The 19,807-nt window shown below is 39.0% G+C and overlaps 1 protein-coding gene across 2 annotated transcripts in view; it reads right to left on the reverse strand.

Annotated features, from left to right (window-relative positions):
- Positions 1-3,939: 3,939 nt before the first annotated feature.
- Positions 3,940-19,807, reverse strand: part of DSCAM (DS cell adhesion molecule) — a 460,950-nt gene continuing 445,082 nt past the window's right edge. For both annotated transcript variants that reach the window (XM_057426358.1, XM_057426359.1), the window contains exon 33: positions 3,940-4,907. In XM_057426358.1, coding sequence (XP_057282341.1) covers positions 4,567-4,907 — 341 coding nt within the window. In that variant the 3' untranslated portion in view covers positions 3,940-4,566. The remainder of the gene's footprint in view (positions 4,908-19,807) is intronic.

Consider the following 19,807-nt stretch of genomic DNA (forward strand, 5'->3'; position numbering starts at 1 on the left):
CTCCAGCAGTGCTAGCGGTGTCTGCTGGGCTGGTGCACTTCCTACAGAGTTATATTGCTTCTGGGAAGATGGTGAGGTTCCCCTTGGGAGGAGTAGGCAAGCCCAGAGAAAATTAATGGTGAAAAGTACTCTCTTTTTCCTGCTGGAATGTCTTATAGTCGACCATGAGAGCCCATTAAGGAGGTGTAGTGACCTACAATAACCTGACTAACACTAAAACTATGAACAGGCCATCCAAACTGCATGTTGTTTTTTCTTTTACCTTTCCTTTCTTTTAAAAGAGAGCTCCCTTCTCTGGGAGAGCTTTACAGCCTACTCAGGAAAATGGTGTACTGGCAGAGCTTGCCTTTCCAGATACCCCCTTTATCCCACATCTTTGCTGTTCATGTCTTCAGAAAAAGAACAACCCCTCAACCCCCCCAAGCCCAACCAACCAAAAGAGCCCCTCTTCATACATACCTGGCTGTGCAGGGAAATGATGTTGGGTATCAAAGTCTGAAGACATTTACCCCAAATTATTTAATGCAAGCAATCAGGTGGAAACCCAATGCCATTCACCCACCTGCAAGCCAGGGATGGATATCTCTCCAGCTGCTAGGGAAAGCGGGAAACCTGGTAGCACAAAGTTCTGTTTGTCCCAGATTGTAGCCAGGGTTGCTTTTGTTTCATTTTCAACTATGTTATTTGATGCAGTAATACCTCATCTTGCTCATAACCCCTAACTCCACTCAGCTATCGTAACACTGCTATGGAGCTCACCTGGTTAAAAAAATAACTGATAAAAAGACAAACTTCAACTTTTAAACGAGCAAAATTTCTTTGGTTCTCAATAGGAAAAGCATGCTTCAACCTAAAACAAAGGAGAGGGAAAAACTGAACAGAGTTTAACATAATTGTGTTAATCAGGCAATTTATGTGAAACAGTAATGGAATAATGAAGGCTAAAAGGGTTCTTATAAAAATGAAGGAGTTACTAACTTATTTGAGACTAAAAGGGAGAGATAACTAGTGTCTGTGAATCTTTAAAGGGTTAGTTGGGGAGTAGGGAAAAATATAATGTGAAAAATAACGAGTTTGAGGAGGAATGATTTTTAGTAGACAGAAGAATTCTAGTTCTTAAACTCATCTTTTGAAGTAAAGTCTCCTATTACCCTCAGGACTAAGTTGGAGTGACAGTGTTGTGCAAGATGTACTTGCACTGATACCTTGATTTTCTAGCACTTTAGGGCTTGTCTTTTGAGATCTCATGCTGATGCCAAGTGTTGTTTTCAGTTAAATGAACATTTTCCATGAAGCGTATCACATATCAGGATGCAGACATATAGGATCCATGGGTTTGGATGGTTCTCTTATAGGGAAGTGTTTGAAATGGTGCTGATAGAGACATCAGCACGTTTTCTTTCAACTTGGTCCTGTGAACTAGTGCATCATGCAGGAACTTGACTGCTCCCAGCTGTATTGATGTGAGAAAAGAGATTGCTTCTACCTCCAAAGCTTGACTAGATGACAGGACAGACAATTCCTTAAAGCTTTGTTACATGTTTAACTAGCTCTACCCCTCCAGTGAGGCTTGGAAAATGAAAGCTAATAAAACCCCCAAGCTGAGGGACTGTACCCATGTTGACATGTATGCATACTAAAGAGCTGGCCAGATCCAGGGTATGAAGCCAGGCACCCTGCAGGTCTGAGCCTCCATGTGTTAAGCAACAGCCCAGTTCCACTCTGATTTTAACCAGCAGGAGTCTTTCCATGAATTTCTTTGAATATGGGGCCTCCAATGGCATCTTCATAAGGAAGATGAATGTTACCAGGCATATTGAATACAGATAAGCAAGAAGTCTTATTAAGTCAAGGACAGTTGTCACTTTCCAGACTGTCAGCCAAATGTAGATTCAGGGAGATAATGGAATATTTCCACTGTCAGCAGTCATCAGGAGTTTAAAATGTGAATATTTCCTTCCTCCATTGTATGTTTATTCTTTTCTGTCACTGAGGGAAAGTTTTGGTGGGGAATGCTGCTACAGGAGCTTTGCTTGAGGGCAGCCAAGAGCCAGGGGAACAAATGGATTAAGCCTCAAATTTGCCCCAAAATCTTTCACCTTTTTTCAGAGGACAAGTGGCAAACTTGAATGGAATATGAAAGTAGCCTGGGACTCAGAAGTCCTGAATGCTACTAGAAAATAAACTTCTATTTGTAAATGCAGTACTAATGCCCTATCCAGCTCAAGCTGAGTGCGCCGGAAAGGCTCTTGTGGAAATCAAAAAGAACTGAATTTCTTCAAGACCAGGTTGGACGAGGCCTTGGGTGATATGGTTTAGTGTGAGGTGTCCTTGCCCATGGCAGGGGGGCTGGAACTAAATGATCTTAAGGTCCTTTCCAACCCTAACTATTCTATGATTCTATGATTCTATGAATTGCCCCAAAATTGCCCCTTTAATAAAATTTTAGTTTTCTGTGGAGGTTTTTTTTTTTCATGTTTAAATTAGGTTCTTATCAAAAAATATTTCTCTATGAAAAAACCCCAACTCAGCACAGCAATCCAAAACAAATGGATAAACCTTTTTTTCAAGATAGTTTTTTTTTTCATTCTGTTTGAAAATAATTAATGGGTAATTCCTAATTTCTTACTATTTTTATTTTTTTTTTTAGGGTGGCAAAAATTGGTTTGATTTTGTTTGTTTGTTGTTGTTGCTGTTGGGGCTTTTTATGGTGTTTTGTTTGTTTGTTTGGGTTTTTTTGATCATTTGCTTTATCATGGGCAGGCTAGATGGGAAATGGTTCTTTATCTGAGTGACATCTCAGCGTTTCTCTGTAGGTCTGTAAGAAGTACATACCTCAAGGATGCCTTCATTTTGCGTCTTCTGTAGGACTTTCCAGAACGTTACCACTTGGGTTTGACAGAGGTAAGGATACAAGCACAACTTAATTCAAGACACTTAAGTACTTTGCTAAATTAATGCCCTTATAACAGTATAATTACATTATTAATAGTAATGAAACAGTTATACATAACTGTATTTTTCTATTTTAGAATAACTTGAATTGAGCATGGTGCATAAATGTTTGAATTAGCAGTGCCTACACTGCCACCAGCCAGGGAAATTGCAGGAGGTTCTCAGCCTCCTCAAGCATGCTGAGTTTTGTTGCTTTCAGACCCCAGTTAATATTTCCAGCCAGTGCTGAACAGCTTGTTCATGTTAGCACTAATCCAGGGTGCTCTGCACCGTGTTCTCTTACTCTGGGCACAAAAAGCCAGAATACCCACATGGAGGCACTTAGCAAGGTGGCTGAAATGTTGTTGTGTTAAACCCACCAACTGTAGTATTAAATCATTTATGCCTTGTATAAAACAAGCAATATTACTTCTCATGTAGTCAAAAGATACAACAAACTAATATGAACTGACAGCTCCCCTGCAAAAAGATTTTTTCCTCTAAAGAATGCCATTTTGATCTTAGACCTGGAATAACTTTTTCCTCCCTTTTCTCCTATTACAGAAAAAGCTATTTTTTTAACTTCAGTCCTTACGTAAGTGACTAATTTCTGTGAGCACTGCTCCAAAATGGACTAAAGATGTGTTTCTATTGAGTAAGTAAAGTAACATCAATGCATTTCTTCTGATCCAAAAAATATTGAAGCTGAACAAAAGCCTCCTGGTGGCAGATGAAGCAGATGCAGGGAGTCCTGGGTGACTGATTCAGAGCACTCAGGACTTGCCCTGTTCTGGCTCTCTGCTTCATGATAGCAAAAAAGCTGTGGGTATGTGGACCTCGGTTTTTATCCAAATGTATCACCCTATGATCCCCCGCTTTTCCTTTCTGCCCAAGGTACAAGAACACATTCAGAGAAGAACACTGTCAGAGTACAGTACTGACATGGTTATTACACTTAGAAAAAAATCAAGTAAAGCAGAAGGCAACAGAAGCAGACATCACAAATAAAGGCAGAAGACCCTTTTATTTCGCATAGACAAAATGCAAAGAGTGTCTCATTAAATTAATATTAAAAAAACCCAAAATCAATGCCCTCACTCCACTGACATCACTCATCCTAATTAACAACAACAAAAAAAAAAAGAACAATCAAGGACCCATTTTCTAATTAAAAAAAAAAAAAAAAGTGCAAACATGACAAAAGACTTTTTGTTTTTCCAAATCAATGTTCCTGTTGAATTCACAAATAGGGTGATTTTTTTGTGTGTGTGATTTTTTTTTCCCTTTTAAATCTTGTCTGATGGAATTTCCAGTTCAAATGTTTTAGTTAAGTCTCCATGCACTTCGTAGAAAATCAGTAAAAACACAAACGCTTGTGAAGATCAGAAAACTGGACTCTTTTACCCAAAAATTCAGATGTCCAGTCAGATGAAGCTCGCACTCAGACAGAAAAAAAGCAAGAGAGTCTTTGCACTGTCTGTCGTTCATATTATTGTTAATATTTTTGTCAAATATTTTGGCAATCTTCTTCTTTAATTATAAATATTGGAATTCAATAAAAAAAAGGTAGCTTTCATTGGATTATTTTTCAGTGTAAATATTTACAGCCACTGTCCAGCCATGCTCTTTTCGTTATACCAGGGTGTAAGATTTTGCGTAGGGATTGTTTCCTTTCAAGTGGCCCCGGGAGTCCAGCAGGGATTCTTGGGAGCTGCTGATTTTTGCTGCCTGTCCTAGCTCAGCTCCTTCTCGCTGAGGTAACGTTGCCACAGCACCAGGTTGCCATGACTGTACTTCTCTTGTGGAGGATGTCTCCATGGGTATCGGCTCCAGGACGGTGGGGCGCTTCAAGGTTCGGCTTTTCTGCGGCTCCAAGCAGGCTTGCCCCAAACCCAGGTCTCTGCTCGTGCCCTGCACACCACGGTTCAATAAGAAGTCCATCCTAAGGTAGGGTGGCAGATGCATGAGATCACCTAGGGAGGCAAAAGTGAAAAACAAATCCTTAATCATGGTCATGCGTGTGCCACGCTTACCTGTTGGTTGGGGGATTTGGCCACCAAAGCAGAGTATCCATAGTCAATCCAGCTGCAGCATTTATAATTGACATATTATTTGTCAGCCATTTACTGTGGTATGATTTTACAGAATCAAGGGTCAGCAAAGTCCTTTTGGTCAGATCCATACGAATTCACTATTAATATTTGTTTTTGCAATAGAATGATTATAATGCAAAGTGCGATGTGTTTGTCTTCTTCATGCACTCACAGCATGAAGAAGAAAAAACTGAAAACTGGAGGAAGTTTTTCTTAAATCCTAAAAGAAAAGGTCTTTGTTTTAATTTGTCAAAACTTGAAAAATGTGAAGGTTCTGTAGATTTCCATTTCAAATCAAAACCTTCACAATTACAAGTAATGACCCCTAATCTAGAGTAGAATGATTAAATTACCTAAAATGGATTCATGAGTGTTAAGGCTATAGTTTTAAAGAGATTTCTGAATAAGTAGAAAAGCATTCTTGTCCTAATATAACATTTACCTGCCATACATCATCACTGTGTTTAAATCACTAATGACTTTTTACCACTATGGCCATCAATGTTCATGGCAACAAAATGCATTGGGGCTGGCACCTCAGCTCCTGTGTCATCTTTCCCTTCTGTTCTGTATTGTCAAGGAAACCTCTTGTTATTCCCCCTGATTTCTGGGCATTTCTATGTGAGCCTGGTGCCAGCCTACTCAGTCCAGAGTATTTGCCATTGCATAATTACTGAGTTCAATCAGGTGCCTTGGACCTGTTGTCTGGAATTAAGCAGGGGTGAGTGTTACCTTCCACATATTTGTATATGTATTAGACCTACAGAAATCAGTTTGGCTTTACTGTAGCTCTGCCTGTTAGGTATTCATAAAGTTGCTTCAAGGAGAAGAGGGGAAAAGAGAGGCAATCAGGCACATAATAACATTCCCTTCTAAAAATATTTGATGATGTAATCTCATGTATATAAGAAAAAAAGCTGTTACAGGTGTATTCAAGAACAGTATTTCCCCTTCTTTACAGATCTCTGCAGGTATATAGCTTCCTTTTTATACCAAAACTCTAGTCTCATCTACAGATGGAATGCATCCTGAACGTTTAAAGTAGAAAACTGTTGGCATTACTACAGCTGTGTCTACATATTTACAGCAGTAGAAAATAAGGCTGACCTGTGCCAGTGACATAAACAATAGACCAGGAAAGCACTTCTTTGTAATAAACCAGTGTCTAACAATTTCATTTTTCCTAACCAAGCTAAAAGCTGTCCAATGATCTAAAATATAACGGGTCTTTTGCTTTCTGGTATAATTCAAGGCACTGCAAACCTTACCTAAAAGACTAACTCTATCCATAATTTCAGTTCACAGGCAGACGACTGCTGAGAAGCTACATTTGGACAGAATCACTGTTTATTCCTATAGGAATCCCTCCAGCATTCTGAGACCATATGTTTTATTCTAGCTATATCTCCAACAAAGATGCATGGTACACGTTATTTAACCCCTGTAGAGTAAGACTCATGCATCTCAAGATTAAGCTGATATACCACAGCAATATTTATGTAAGGTTGGAGAGGGAGCAGGGGGTTTGTGCTTATAATCATACTGATTGCCACTTGAAGACTGAGTTATGGTAACATTAGTTGGTTTTACTCACTTTATTTTCCTACAGTACCTTCCATGCCAAACATGTTCTGCTTATGAGAACTATTTCAACTGAGACAGTAATTAATCTCCCATGGGGGTAAATATCAGGATATGGACACATGAACTGGCAGGTGCCAACTCACTCCACTTAACTACCAGCATTGAATTGAGCTGCCTGTGGGTACATCCGTGCTGCCCAACAGCTTTGCTGCCCCATTGGCACCCAGACGCTGATCCCCTGGCTACCCACACTGGAGCCCAGTTATTTTGCTTCTGGGTTCCCTTTTGGTTTGAAACGAGCCCAAAACACAGCTGTGGGGGCAGTTTGCTCCAAAGAACATTGCCTGGGGGTTCAGAGAGGAGACAGCCTGGGTCGGAAACGCTTGTTCAGGAAAAATTGCTCCCTCTGGCTATATCTTTTGCAGCATCGTGGTATCCTAAAAAAAGGAATCTTATCACTACCCACTCCTCCCCAGAGTGGGAGAGAGACAAGTGTAGGCATGAATGATGCTGCCCTCCTCCGTACCTGCCTCTGTCTGCTAACGAAGGTGGTGAGGGCCTTCATCTGGTTGCCTCAGGTGTGGGTTATGGCTGTCAGGGCCCCAGTGAAGATAAGCAGCAAAGCACACTTTTGAGATGGCAATAGTAGGCATGAAAACTTTGTAACTAACTACAACACCAAGGTAATGCTTTCCCTCTTGTCAGGGACATTTAAAGACTGCTAGGGTCAGAAAGTAGGTTTCTTTTGCACTGCCATTATTGCACCCCATGCAAAATAGATGCTACTCAGCCCCAACAGAAGAGGACCAATTTTCTGTGCTGAAACCCCATCCCTGTTTCTTGCAACAGCAGGGCTTTTCCCAAAGATGTCTGTCACCCTAACCTGCTGCCAGTTGGCACAATCTGTGCTGCTTTATTAAGACCAGCCAGGTCATTTCACATGCATTCCCTCTTACTACTGCTTTTTCTGTTTTGTGTTGACTTCTCCAAGGAGGTGGTGCAGAGCAGAAGCTGGCACGTGGATCACTAGCAGACCCCCATGGTTGCTTCAGAGAGCTGCTGTATGGCTTCTTCTTGAGAGCAATGTCTACACATGGACTCTAAGAAGTTGAGTATTGAGCCTTATAGAGATGAAGGTTGTTTTTCAAACTGCTGTCTAGACACTTCCCATGTGTATTTAAGAGCTTCAGGCTATGTAAAAAACACCTTTTTTCCCTCCCTAAATCTACATGGGAAAGCATAGTCAATAATCTGTGTAAACAATATGTGGTCATTTTATTATAATTTTCTAAATGTCTGGAGGTTAAGTTCCAACAGGATTGCAGTAATGAGAAACCAAAGATTTTAACTTGTTCTCCAAAGCTAGATACACAATGCACAACCTCTGACATGACTCACACAGGGCACTCATTATTTGATGTGATGTACAAGTTTTCCTACCATAAAAAGTTCCAGTGGTGCTTCTTATCTACAATGAGCATCTTTCCTTGCAACTGCTTACAAAACAAAGCAGATTATTAAAATCATCAGAAAAGAAAGATTTTGAGAATGGAATGTTTTCTTCTTTGCTAGATTGAAAACATCCTGTAAGAACTGAAACTTACAGGATGAAAAAAGTCTTTGATTTGTAACAAGTAATCTGTTTCTAACTTAAAAATGCAGTCTTTGAAATCTAACCACAGGGACTCACTTTTGCCATTCCTACATCAACTCTGAAAGTAATTTTAAGAAGATGAAAAGCCTTTTGCTGTATCTATGGAGTTACTTTGAAAGACTTTGGTTCTCATCCTTCTGGACACAACAATGTAGACACTTTTTTTGTTTCTTGCTATTCAGCTGAATGATGATTTTTTTCAGTCAAAGCATTACAAAGTTTCAGGATGGTTCATTGCCTTTGATGCTCTAATTACCTCTTTTCAGCTGTGTGTGTGCCTTATTAGTAATGAAAGCAAACCTTTCAAGTGCATGAGCACTGCCAATGAGCATGCTTAATAATTCATGCATTTTGGCTTAATTAGTTCAAAAGACATTCCAAAACTATAGTTTTCTGATGCATTTTTAAAAAGGGGAAATTTGCTGTGTTTAGAAACACTGAGTTTTTATGCAAATAATAAACATCCGGTCAAATCCGAATGTGGCAATTTAAGCCAGAGTTATCTCCGTATTTCTTTTTCTGAGTGCCCAACCCTCTAATGAATTATTTCGTATAGTACATTTAAGAAAATGTTAGCTTCAACAAATATTTGTAAACAAATGCTACAAGTCACTTAGTATCACATTTACCATAAACAACATGTTCTACCAAAAAGGAAGTATTTTCTGAGTTAATGCATCACTAGGCAAAAAGCATTTGCCCTTATTTCAGTACAATTAAGCTGCTATAAAACATTTTTCAAGAATAATAAATATTTTTATCCCTCTTCTGAAGGTCTTCTTCAGGTAGAGGAAGGGTTAGGATGAATTTGACAGGCTACATGGAAGGGAAAATATCATTGCTCAACTTTTCGTGGATTTTATTCAACATGGCTATCTTGTTTGCAGAACTAAACCATGCTGAGATGCACTCCTTTCTCTCAAAAGACCAACCCCATATGTTTTTCAAATGCCAAAGAGCTTGCATGTGTTTTTGCTTTCCTCTGCTCTAGAAAAATCTAAGGATTTGTGCTGTATTCAATACAAGGTAATCACAGACTGCAAAAAAGATACTCTTATCAAGTTGTTACGTGATAGCTATACGCATTTTCTCATGAATCATACCTTCCACTAAAGCAAAAGCAATTTGTCTTCACAATGCTCCAACACAGATACCTTCAGTGACGATGACTGCCTGATGCTTTTCAAGTTTTCGTTGCCATGAGAAGGAAATTCCATGCTATTTGAAAGATTACTTTAGAAAAGCTTTTGAAGTAGGACTGGGGATTATGACAGGATATTTTATTTTAACAAAGGTAAGAATAAGACTGGGTGAATAGGACATTCACACAGCTTACTTTAATAGGCAAATGAGTAAAAAAGACTCGAAGTTCTCTCTGGCATGATCTCATGGAATCAGAGGTCATGCCAGAATTGCAACCATACAGCTCTGTTAGCATTGTGAAGGTGTCTTGTTGATGTAGTTATGTTGATTTGGGACCCTAGTATATAACTCTTCCTGACACTGTGCAGTGCTGGGAGGTGTACAAACCCTATCACTACAATGGGCATCTCTTGGCTTGTCTTGAGTTTGGAAGCAGAAGCACTGATGAGATACTGTGTTTTCCTTTGAAAGGAAGCAAGGGAGATAGACCTGCTGGCAGTTCAGGTTTGTGCTGATTGAAAACTTCAGTGGGTCTTCCAGGTCACTAGCACAGTAAATAAATCAGTGAAGACTTTGCTCACAGGCTGTTTATCAGGAAAAAGGCTGCCTATAGGAAAAGCTGTTATTAGAAATGAGGAAAGGGTGGAAGGTTTGAAAGGCCAAGGTGAGAGGTTTGGTGAAAAAAAGAGCACAAGTAATGTTCAGAGGTCTTTGTCACTTCAAAACCTGACAGACCATTAAAGCAGCAGGCAAAGGCTTCTTAGCAGCTGTTTGATCTGAAGACAGACTAATAGCAATAACATTTCTTATAATTGCTTCTGTCAGTGTTTGAAACCTGCTGGTGCTCCCTCACTGCCCATCTTCTGTCCATATATCATGCACTGAACCTGCAGAACAGTCTGCACTATGCTGCAGTTATTCCCACACCAACAGGCTAAGAATCAGACCCACAGTGCTTGCAGCACAACATCAGATATAAATATACTTTATGAGCAGTAAAGCAAGCTGTTTGGTTACCTTGATCCTGTGCCCTGCTCAGCCAAGCAGGGGGGTAAAAAGGATCAGTCCTGCACCTCCTTGCTTGGTTGACAGAAGTCTCAGCCTGATGGTGCCTTAGTGAAGATTTCTGCTCCATCTCTGCCCTCCTGCCTTGTTGGCCAGGGAAGAAAGGGGATCCTTTCCAGATGCAGTCATTCCTGACTTGAAGTGGGGAGGTAAGCACTTGCTCCCAGCACCCCACTGAGCATTGTGGTGGCTCCCTTGACTCAGCACCTTGTCAAAGGGTCAGGTGGATACTTGCTGGAAACTCGGAAGATAATGAAATGAAGAGAACCAAAGCAGGCTTTAACTTATGCTTGTGTTTTCTGTTTTTATTTTGTTGTTTTGTTTTTGTATTTTTCTTCCCTGGAACTTCTGGATCTGGTCAGGGTGGACCTGCCTTCCCAGTGCTCTGTTTAATAATATTTTCTTGTAAATGTAAAATGCCACAAATGAACAATAAAAAAATTCTGAAAGATGCTTTGAATAACAGGGCTCTGCTTTCTAGAGCCAGTATTGATCAGTAACAGAGGTGAAATCTCCCCATGCAAATTACTGGCCATTTGAAGAAATGGGAACCTCAGCTGACTCTTGGTCAACAGAAGCACAAAATTGGCAAGTTCGGGAGCTCACATCTGAGCCCACTTCTTCAATACAAAACCTGGATTTTGTAATTCTCAAAGATGACCCAGAACAAAAGGCAAAAGGTCCAAGTACTCCCTTAAATTACATTTTTAGCAAGCAGCTAAGTGGCAGAAGGGGAAAGGAAGAAGGTGAGAGGCAGGGTACAGCTTTCTTGTTAGCAAAGTAGCTGCTTTGAGAGGTGGCACACACTCTTCCTTTCTTCAGAGTAGCTTCAACCTCGGCTTAGCTGCCCCCAAAAAATGTTCAAAGTGCTCAATGTTTGGGGGACACTTAAACCAACTGAATACATAACATTGAACAAGGCCAATGAGTTGTCTGGATGCATTTCAGCTGCTAACCTGCCCTCTGTGACTTTGTGACTCATGCCACATAACATCTTTTAAGCTCCTCACAGTGTTTCAGAAGATGACATAAAATCACACCTTTTGCTGCTCATGTTTGTGATCACATAGATAAGAAACAGCCAAAACACTTTAGAAAAATATACCAAGTTTCCCATTTCTAGACAGAAAAATCAGAATTCTCTCTCATTCCTGCAGGCCTGTACTTTATAAAAGACAAGTTTCATTTTTCTTTCTCCATGAGAACCGCACCCTCACAGATAATTTGAAGATCTGAAACACCTAATTAAATGTTACATGTTACAGTCTGCTAAAACTGGCATTTTCATAAAAGCATTAAAAAATGCCAGCTATGCCAGCATTAAAAATGCTAGCTATGTTTCACACAACAAAATAAAACCAGCAGTTGCTGTTGACAGCAATTGCTGGAGTTATTTCTTAAGAAACATTAGGGTATCAGTAAAGCTGTAGTTCAGGAGCCAAATTTGCTACTGGTATAAATCAGAGTACCTATATCAATTTCAGCAAGACTATAAATTGATTCATATCCACTGGACATTAGGTTTAAGTGACTGAAAATGAGGATTCCAGGTAATGTTCATTTTATTAAAGATGATTCATTTTGCCATTTAGATTTAAGCCTTCTAATTCCAAGAAAAAGTCCTTAATCAATGTGTCTCAAAGCAAAAGCATGACTGTGAGATCACACATCTGTACTATATAAATGTAACACACTGTGCATTTGTCTAACAGAATGCCAGAGACTCTTCACATTGTTGCCTCCTCCTGAAAGGTCTAATGAACACTAATTGAAGCTCATTTTTGATTTCTATTTCTGTAAGCAGAACTTTGGTCTCTCACACAGTGAGACCATATACCAGACCTGTCAGGTGTTTTGTACCTTTCAGAAGTAACTTTAAGAAGAACTAACATATTTTTAAGGGGCTTTCTGCAGTTGAGCTGGTGGTCTAAGGAAGCAAACTCCAGAAGCTACAGGATTTAGACCCTACGGAGATAACCATATGGATGTTCAGCCTCACAGGGTCAGTGCATCTGCAGAACAGAGTCCTTCCTTAGTTCTAAGGTCTAAGTTATAAACATCTAAGTTATAAAAACCTGTAAAAGGGACCTCACCATGTAAATCAATATGCACTCCAAAACTAAAGCCAGAAAAATTGTCAATAAATAATGAAATGATGATAGAAAAGTAAAGCATGAGACCTCTCCTTTTCTGTCTTCACCCTGTCACGCATGCTGCTTCATACATTTTTAAGCATGCTTAGAGACAGCATTTTCCTGCCCACTGGAAAAGTTGTGATGAAGCCCTTGCTCAGGTGCCTCCAGTTAGCAGTGCTGGAGTTTTAAGACTCTTTTAGTGATCCAGGCTGCAGTGAACAGAAACTGTTCAATTATACATCACTTCAGTTGAGGGTTAAATCAATCATGACTCCATGGAAACTGGCATCCTTCACGTGTTTATTACTAGGCTATCTTGAGAGCCTATATTCAGCACAGAGACTTGGAAGGTGAGGACTTTGAAATACACTTACAGTTCACTGAAATCACTGGGAGCCACTCTGCTGACCTCAATGGGCTCTGCCCCATACCCATGAATTCATGCCTAAACCTGACTGTGCCAAAGTGATGGGTGAGCATAACACTCTACTAATAGTTACAGGGATGTCAGGCTGCAATGAGGAAACCAATATCATCACTGCCCTGCTGCTCTGTTGAAGATATATTCATGGATGAATTACTGTAACTAGGTCTCCACGTGTCTATCAGCTTGATTCACCTCATTGCATTTTGTTAATTAATCCGTAGGGACTAGAAGTTTAGCTCTTACATTTAAATTAAGGATGATGGCATGAAAAGGTGAACAATACTGAAACACATCCAAAAGCACATACAACTGTGCTTTAAAGGTTAGAATATAAAGAAGCTCTTAAATGGATAGGAAAGACTACCACTACAGTCAGATTAAGAATGTACTGTTAAAACAAAAGTTTGTTTGGCTAGTTATAACAGTTTCAGCTTTTTTTAAAAAAAATAGCATGGCCTTTCTTGAAGGTAAGATTCATTTTACATTTTCAGATGCCATAGTCTCAGTTCTCCTATAGATCTCAGATTACATTAAAGTCCTCTTGGCACAGAGGAAATTAGCAGAGCCTGCTGTGTGTGATGTCAGTTACAGCAGTAACAGCTGTATATAACCGCAGGGACCTTAAAGCAAGGCTATATCAAGTCTTGACTGTATGGAAACAACTGCTTCTGGTTACCTTGGGCTGACTGAAAGCCCACAGAAAAATCACACACACTGTGCCTCAACACTATCAAAGTGAAATGCTTTGACATTTTCAAAATTAAAATGGCACGAGCAGACAAAATCTAGTTTTTGCAGAAGTGAGGTTTAAGATAGAGACTCTTAACAGAAATACTTTAAAAATCAATTATTTTAATTGAAGTGGACACAGCATCTTTGATTTGATTTGGAACATTAGCTGGTAGTTTCAGAAATTCAACATTGCAGTTATGACTGTAAGAACATGAAATTAGCTAAAAATTTACTGATAAATGTAATCTTTGCTTTAGGCATAAAACTCTCCACTAACTGAAGTTGAATTCTATGCTTCTGAAGTTACAGAAAACATTGCCAGTTTTTAATAGTTGCAGCTTATGAAAAGAAAAAAAAAACAACCAAACCAAACAAAAATAACACCCACGAAGCAAATAATCAGCTTTAGAAAAACTAAATTAAATTAAAGTTAAAAAAAAATCTCACTTTTAATAAGAAAGATCTTATTGGTAATAAAAAGATAGGAAATGGCAGTTTCCCTTAACATGCAACTTTATCCTAGAAGAAAACAAAAACCCCAATAGTATTACAAACCAGCACAGTTTCGGTTATTGTATTTTTCCAATGTCACAGTTAATTTTCAAATCAAAATAAGAAATAAGTTAGACAGATAGCAACAGAAAAAGACAATTGTGCTTCTACATACTCCTCGTAGAGTCCTTGAGGAAATGGTACCAGTTGTTTCTCTCCTCTAATAAAAAAAATTAATAATAAAAAAATCTTCCTAACACCAGCATCACTGATTTATAGATGACAACTCTAAAAATACTTTAAATTACTTTTATCATCAATGGCTTGTATTTAGCTTCCAGACATCTTATACACTATCTAAAATAGAATTGCACAGAAACTTTGTCTTTGTAACTGAACAGCTACCCTATCTAAACTCATGATTCACACTGATACAGTTTCCCTTTATGATCTCATAATATTTTTGCTTTTGATATGAACCTTTTCAGGTTCCTTTTTATTGTACTGGTAAGGTTAAAAAACTTGCAGTATGAGCCTTTGTCTATAAATCCACCAGAAAAATAATGCAAGCCAATGATTTCAAGTATGTAGTCATGTCACATTAAATGCGGAATTAAATGGTTTTCATCCATGCAGAACATTTAGCTTTTGAGAGAAGAAGGAGAAAAAGCTCCTGATAATTCACAGAAATAAAACCTGAGACAGGATAAAGGCCATTTACTCTCTTCACCAATGTGCTATTTCTATGATAAGAAGCCAATGGCACAGTCTGTCTCTTTGTGACATATTCTTGGTTTTCCACCAGAGCAATAGAAAATAAAAAGGAGGTGTTCTAGGCACAGGAGAATTTAATATGGAAACATTAGAGATGCACATCTACAGGTGCAATTTCAGAAGATGTCACATGTGTAAGAAAGTATACATACAAGTAAGTTAATATACAAGTGAAGAGTATTTACTACAGTCAATAGCATAGCAAAAAGCTTTTTTCTCCACTTACAACTGTTTTGCCTGTCTTGCAGTTTTCCCACCAGTGTATTTTGATTTGTCTCCTTATGTAGTTTTCTCATAACTGGACACTTGTCTCCAATTGTGGAGTTACGATGGTGATTTCTTTGTTCTACATACACACGATATATGATATGTGTATACACATATATATTTTTATATATATATCCTATTTTATTTGAAACCAGATGGAGCAGTGTAGAACTAAAAAAAGACAACAATCTATATGTTAGCTTTCACATGCTTTGCTGTGGGATTTCTGAACAAAAAAATGTAGATTCCCTGCATCTTCAAGAAATTCAGTTTGGGATCTGGAAATTGTAGAACTGTACAACTGTATTTTTAGCTAATGCAGAAGAATATAGTAGGCATGTGGAAAGGAGGTGAAAGGTGAGCTGGAAGCCCTAAGTCAAGAGTCCCAGCCATTACTGAATCCCTAGTGGCCGAATCTGTATTGGATTCAGTTACTGCTGCAGCTTACAGAGCACTGTCAGCAACTTTTCAATAGAAAGCAAATCTCTACATAGGCTCCATCACTATGTCACACTTGCCTGCATCAAGTAGAAGAGGGAAATAATTCCTTCACCCTTGAACTCATAGATGAGTGGAAAAGAGTTCACACTTCTTTATCTCAGGTTACAGGGCTGCAATGGAAATATACTGTGCTTTCTATTACTGCCTGGTTCATATTTTTCTTATTGTGCTAAGCAGCTTATTTTTAGCTGTAGTGACTGAATACTGGAAAAGAAGATTTGTTTCTTGACTTGAGTGTTTAAAGCAGCACTTATGCATTGCAGGTTATGTCCAGACTGTATTTTAAGGGACCCTTGTAAATGGTTATTTAATAAACTACTTGCATTCTCTAGCTTAAGGCTTGTCTGCCAGCTAAGACTTTGCTGTTCAAATTGATAGGATTAATCAAAGCAGCAAGAAACTTGTAAATTGGGTCAAGAATGCTAATTAAGGAATCTTTAAATACTGAAAAGACTTGATCATTCAGCAAAGCTGGAGAGGCTGGAAATCTTTCTTAGTAAATATGCAGTAGGCTTAGAACTGGACTCAGGCTGCCTGACTCAGGTGCCCACCTGTAAAAACCCAGCCCGAAGAAGTATCCATACTTGCTTACTGAGAGCCCCGCTGAAGGCAGGTGTGTTCTGTCCTTGGGCTGCTATGAGAAGGATGTGGCTGCTGAACAGATCTCCTCCTCTGGGATGGAGAGGCTGAACGAGACGGTTGACAGACAGCGAATGGAGCTCTGCCCTCACACAGAAAACAACAACACAAGGGCAGCAGGAGGAATATGCCTTTGCATTTTCTCCCTATCCGCCATCCAAACTGGTTCCTTTCATCATCAGGAAAGTTTTAGAGGAGGTTCTGAGATGTAAAATCTTGTGATGTTTTAAATGGATTTAAAAATCTCCTGGTCTGATATACCTAGTGAATGATAACTCTTCTCTGGAAGTGTATCTGAAAGGCTGTTAGTCCAGAGTTTACGTATTAAAGTGATCTCCAAACAGGAAAGGAAGAGGGATTGTCAAATTGAGCTTACATTTGTTTTGTAACATCAGGTATACAAGCTTCTGTCTGGTCCGAGTCAAGCTTTCACAAGGATAATGTCATATATTTCAAGAGGTCCTTTTTTGTGCTGATTAGCATCACAGAAAAATATAATCTGGTGGGTCTGAGTTTTGCAGTACTCCTATGATAGGGAAGTTTCTGCAAATAGCAAGAGACCTGATGAAAACTTTCTGGATGTTTTCTATTCAAGCACTGGTCAGACATTATTTCTTGCAAGCATGAACTCCATTGCCGAAGGGTGCAAGTAAATGGTCTCTCCACAAAAAATAAAATGAAACAACACCACATAAAAGAAACCCCAGAGGTAAATAGCACTTGGGAAGCACAGAAATATTAAAATATTTCACAGTTAATAGCTGTTCTTTTCTCTAGAGTCACAATTTAGGAATAAAGAGAGGAAAAAAACTCAAGAGGCTTCTTCACTGAGGCTATTACAGAGATTTAAAATTATGATAACAGGAATCTATTTTTAATAAACTATTATTGCAATGTTTATTGCAGTTAAGAATAATAGTTCTGATAACTCAATTTGTGGTTAATTTGAAAAAAAAAACAAACAGAAAAGAAACACTATTATGAAACTTTTTCAACCTCTACAAATATTTTCCATTTTTTTACATTACAACTTTGATGACACAGTGGGATGTAGGAAGAGAATATATATCTTTCCAATTTCTGTCCCACCCAGTTTCTCAATGCAAGAATTGACTGACAGCTTTGGAGGATGAAGGGATGACTCATTTGTCAACCTCTGAAATAAACTTTGAGTAACAACTGTTGCATTTCTAAATATGAATAGGAAAAAGTGCCTCAGTTTTGATCTGGAAGGACCTAGTATACTTTTGAGATAATTTCCCAGTATACCTATTCCTTGAAGACCTGGTCTTGCTAAACAAACTTCTAGTTAGTGACAACTGTGGGGAAGGGAACAGTAATCATAATCCCAAACTTCTGGGAGTTTTGATGGCAAGAAAGATGCAGTGCTAATAATGTGTTGGCATAACTTTTACACCATGAAGAATATTAACACTGCACAGAATTTAGGAATTGAAGACCCACTTTTCTAAAGGGTGGATTTATCCCATGTGCTTAAAATACTGCTGTGCTATCTCTACTGCCTCAATATTCCCTTTAAATGTGCCTCCTGGGACACATGACTACTCTGATGGCTTACAGAGAAATGTCACCATTTGCAATGGGTGAGATTCAAGGCCTGAGCAGATTAGGTCTGCCAGCTCTGTGAAGTCCACAAAATCCCATGTTCAGCCCTGCATCCATTCTTTTTTTTTTTTTGAAAGCTATGCATTAGCTGTTGTTACGCATCAATTTCAATTTGCTTAGTGCTTTACAATGTGCTATTATAAAAGGGAAAATAATGATGGTATTTTTGATGCTAAAGCAAAACCTACGTATAATCTTATCCTTTTCCAAAAATCTGCCTATGGAGGTATAACGATCAGAATGCAAGGATACATAAGATATGCTTTCAAAACACTGAATGTAGGAATTAATGAAAAAAATATTTCTTCCTTGTTCTTTTTCATGTAGCTATGACTTTTGAAAAGTTTAAGAAGAAGGCAACTCCTAAAATAACTTTTATTGTAAACTCTTTAATAACACTGTCTCTATATACTTCAAAGTTTTGGCCTGATGTCAGGACAGTGCGACAGAAAACATCTACAACTGCTTTTACAGTCAATTAGAAGTAACATCAAGAAAGTTGATTGATATTCAAGAAATATCTCCTCCAAATTCAGTGAGCAGAAGCTCAGGCAAAAGTGCCAGGATAATAGCACTTTTCACCTAGCTTGTTCATCTGCATAGATGAACAAGGAGCTCCCAGCAAAACTCAACCATAAAGAGAGGCACAAGTAATCTGCAGGGAATATAGAGACACTGTCCAAGCACGTGGAAATGTGGTTAGTTAAGTCAAAGGCCAACTGGAATTGAATCTGGCCAGGGATGTCAGAGAAAACAAGAAACACTTCTATAAACATATATGTGACAAAAGGAAGGCCAGGGAAAATGTGGTCCCACTGTTGAATGGAGCAGGGAACCAGATGACAGCATGTGGAAAAGGGTAAGGTACTGAATGCCTTATTTGTCTCAGCCTTTACCAGCAAGACCAGCCTTCAGGAACCGCAGATCCAAGAGGTCAGTGGAAAAGGCTGAAGCAAGGAAGACATACCCTTGGTGGAAAAGGATCAGGTCAGGGTCAGGTCAGGGAATACTTGACATGTAGAAACTAGACATATATAAATCTATGGGCCTTGATGGAATGAACTTAAAATTGTTGAGGCAACTGGAAGGTGTCATTGTGAGGCCACTCTCAATAATCTTTGATTGATCATGGTGGTTGGAAGAAGTGTCTGAAGACTTGAAGAAAGCAAATGTCACTCCTATCTTCAAAAAGGAGAAGAAAGAGGACACAGGAACCTATAACCACTCAGCCTCATCATGATCCCCGGGAAGGTGAGGGAGTAGCTAATCCTGGAAACCATTTTCAGGCACATAAATAACAAGGTGGTGATCAGGAGTAGTCAGCATGGGGAAGTCATGCTTGACTGACCTGATAACCTGCTGTGATGAAATAAATGGCTTGGTAGGTTAGTGGAAGTTAGTGAACATTATCTACCTTGATCTCAGTAAGGGCTTCCGCACTGTCTCCTGTAAGATACTCATAGAGAATCTGATGAATTATGGGCTGGATTAGCAGACAGTGACGTGGATTGAAAACTGGCTGAACAGCTAATCTAGGGGATGTTCAGTGGAAAAAAGTCTAGTTGGAGGCCAGTAACTGGTGGTGTATACCAGGGGTCAATATTGAGTCCAATCCTGTTCAAGACCTTCAATAATGATTTGGATGATGGGACAGATCATACCTTCAGCAAACTTGTTGATGACATAAAATTGGGAGGCCTGGCTGATATGCCAGAAGGTCATGTTGTTGTCCAGAGGAACC

Source organism: Pezoporus wallicus, unplaced genomic scaffold (assembly GCF_028554395.1).
Source record: "Pezoporus wallicus isolate ANWC-B61680 ecotype Strahan unplaced genomic scaffold, APGP_CSIRO_Pwel_v1 contig_8747, whole genome shotgun sequence".
NCBI lineage: Eukaryota > Metazoa > Chordata > Aves > Psittaciformes > Psittacidae > Pezoporus > Pezoporus wallicus.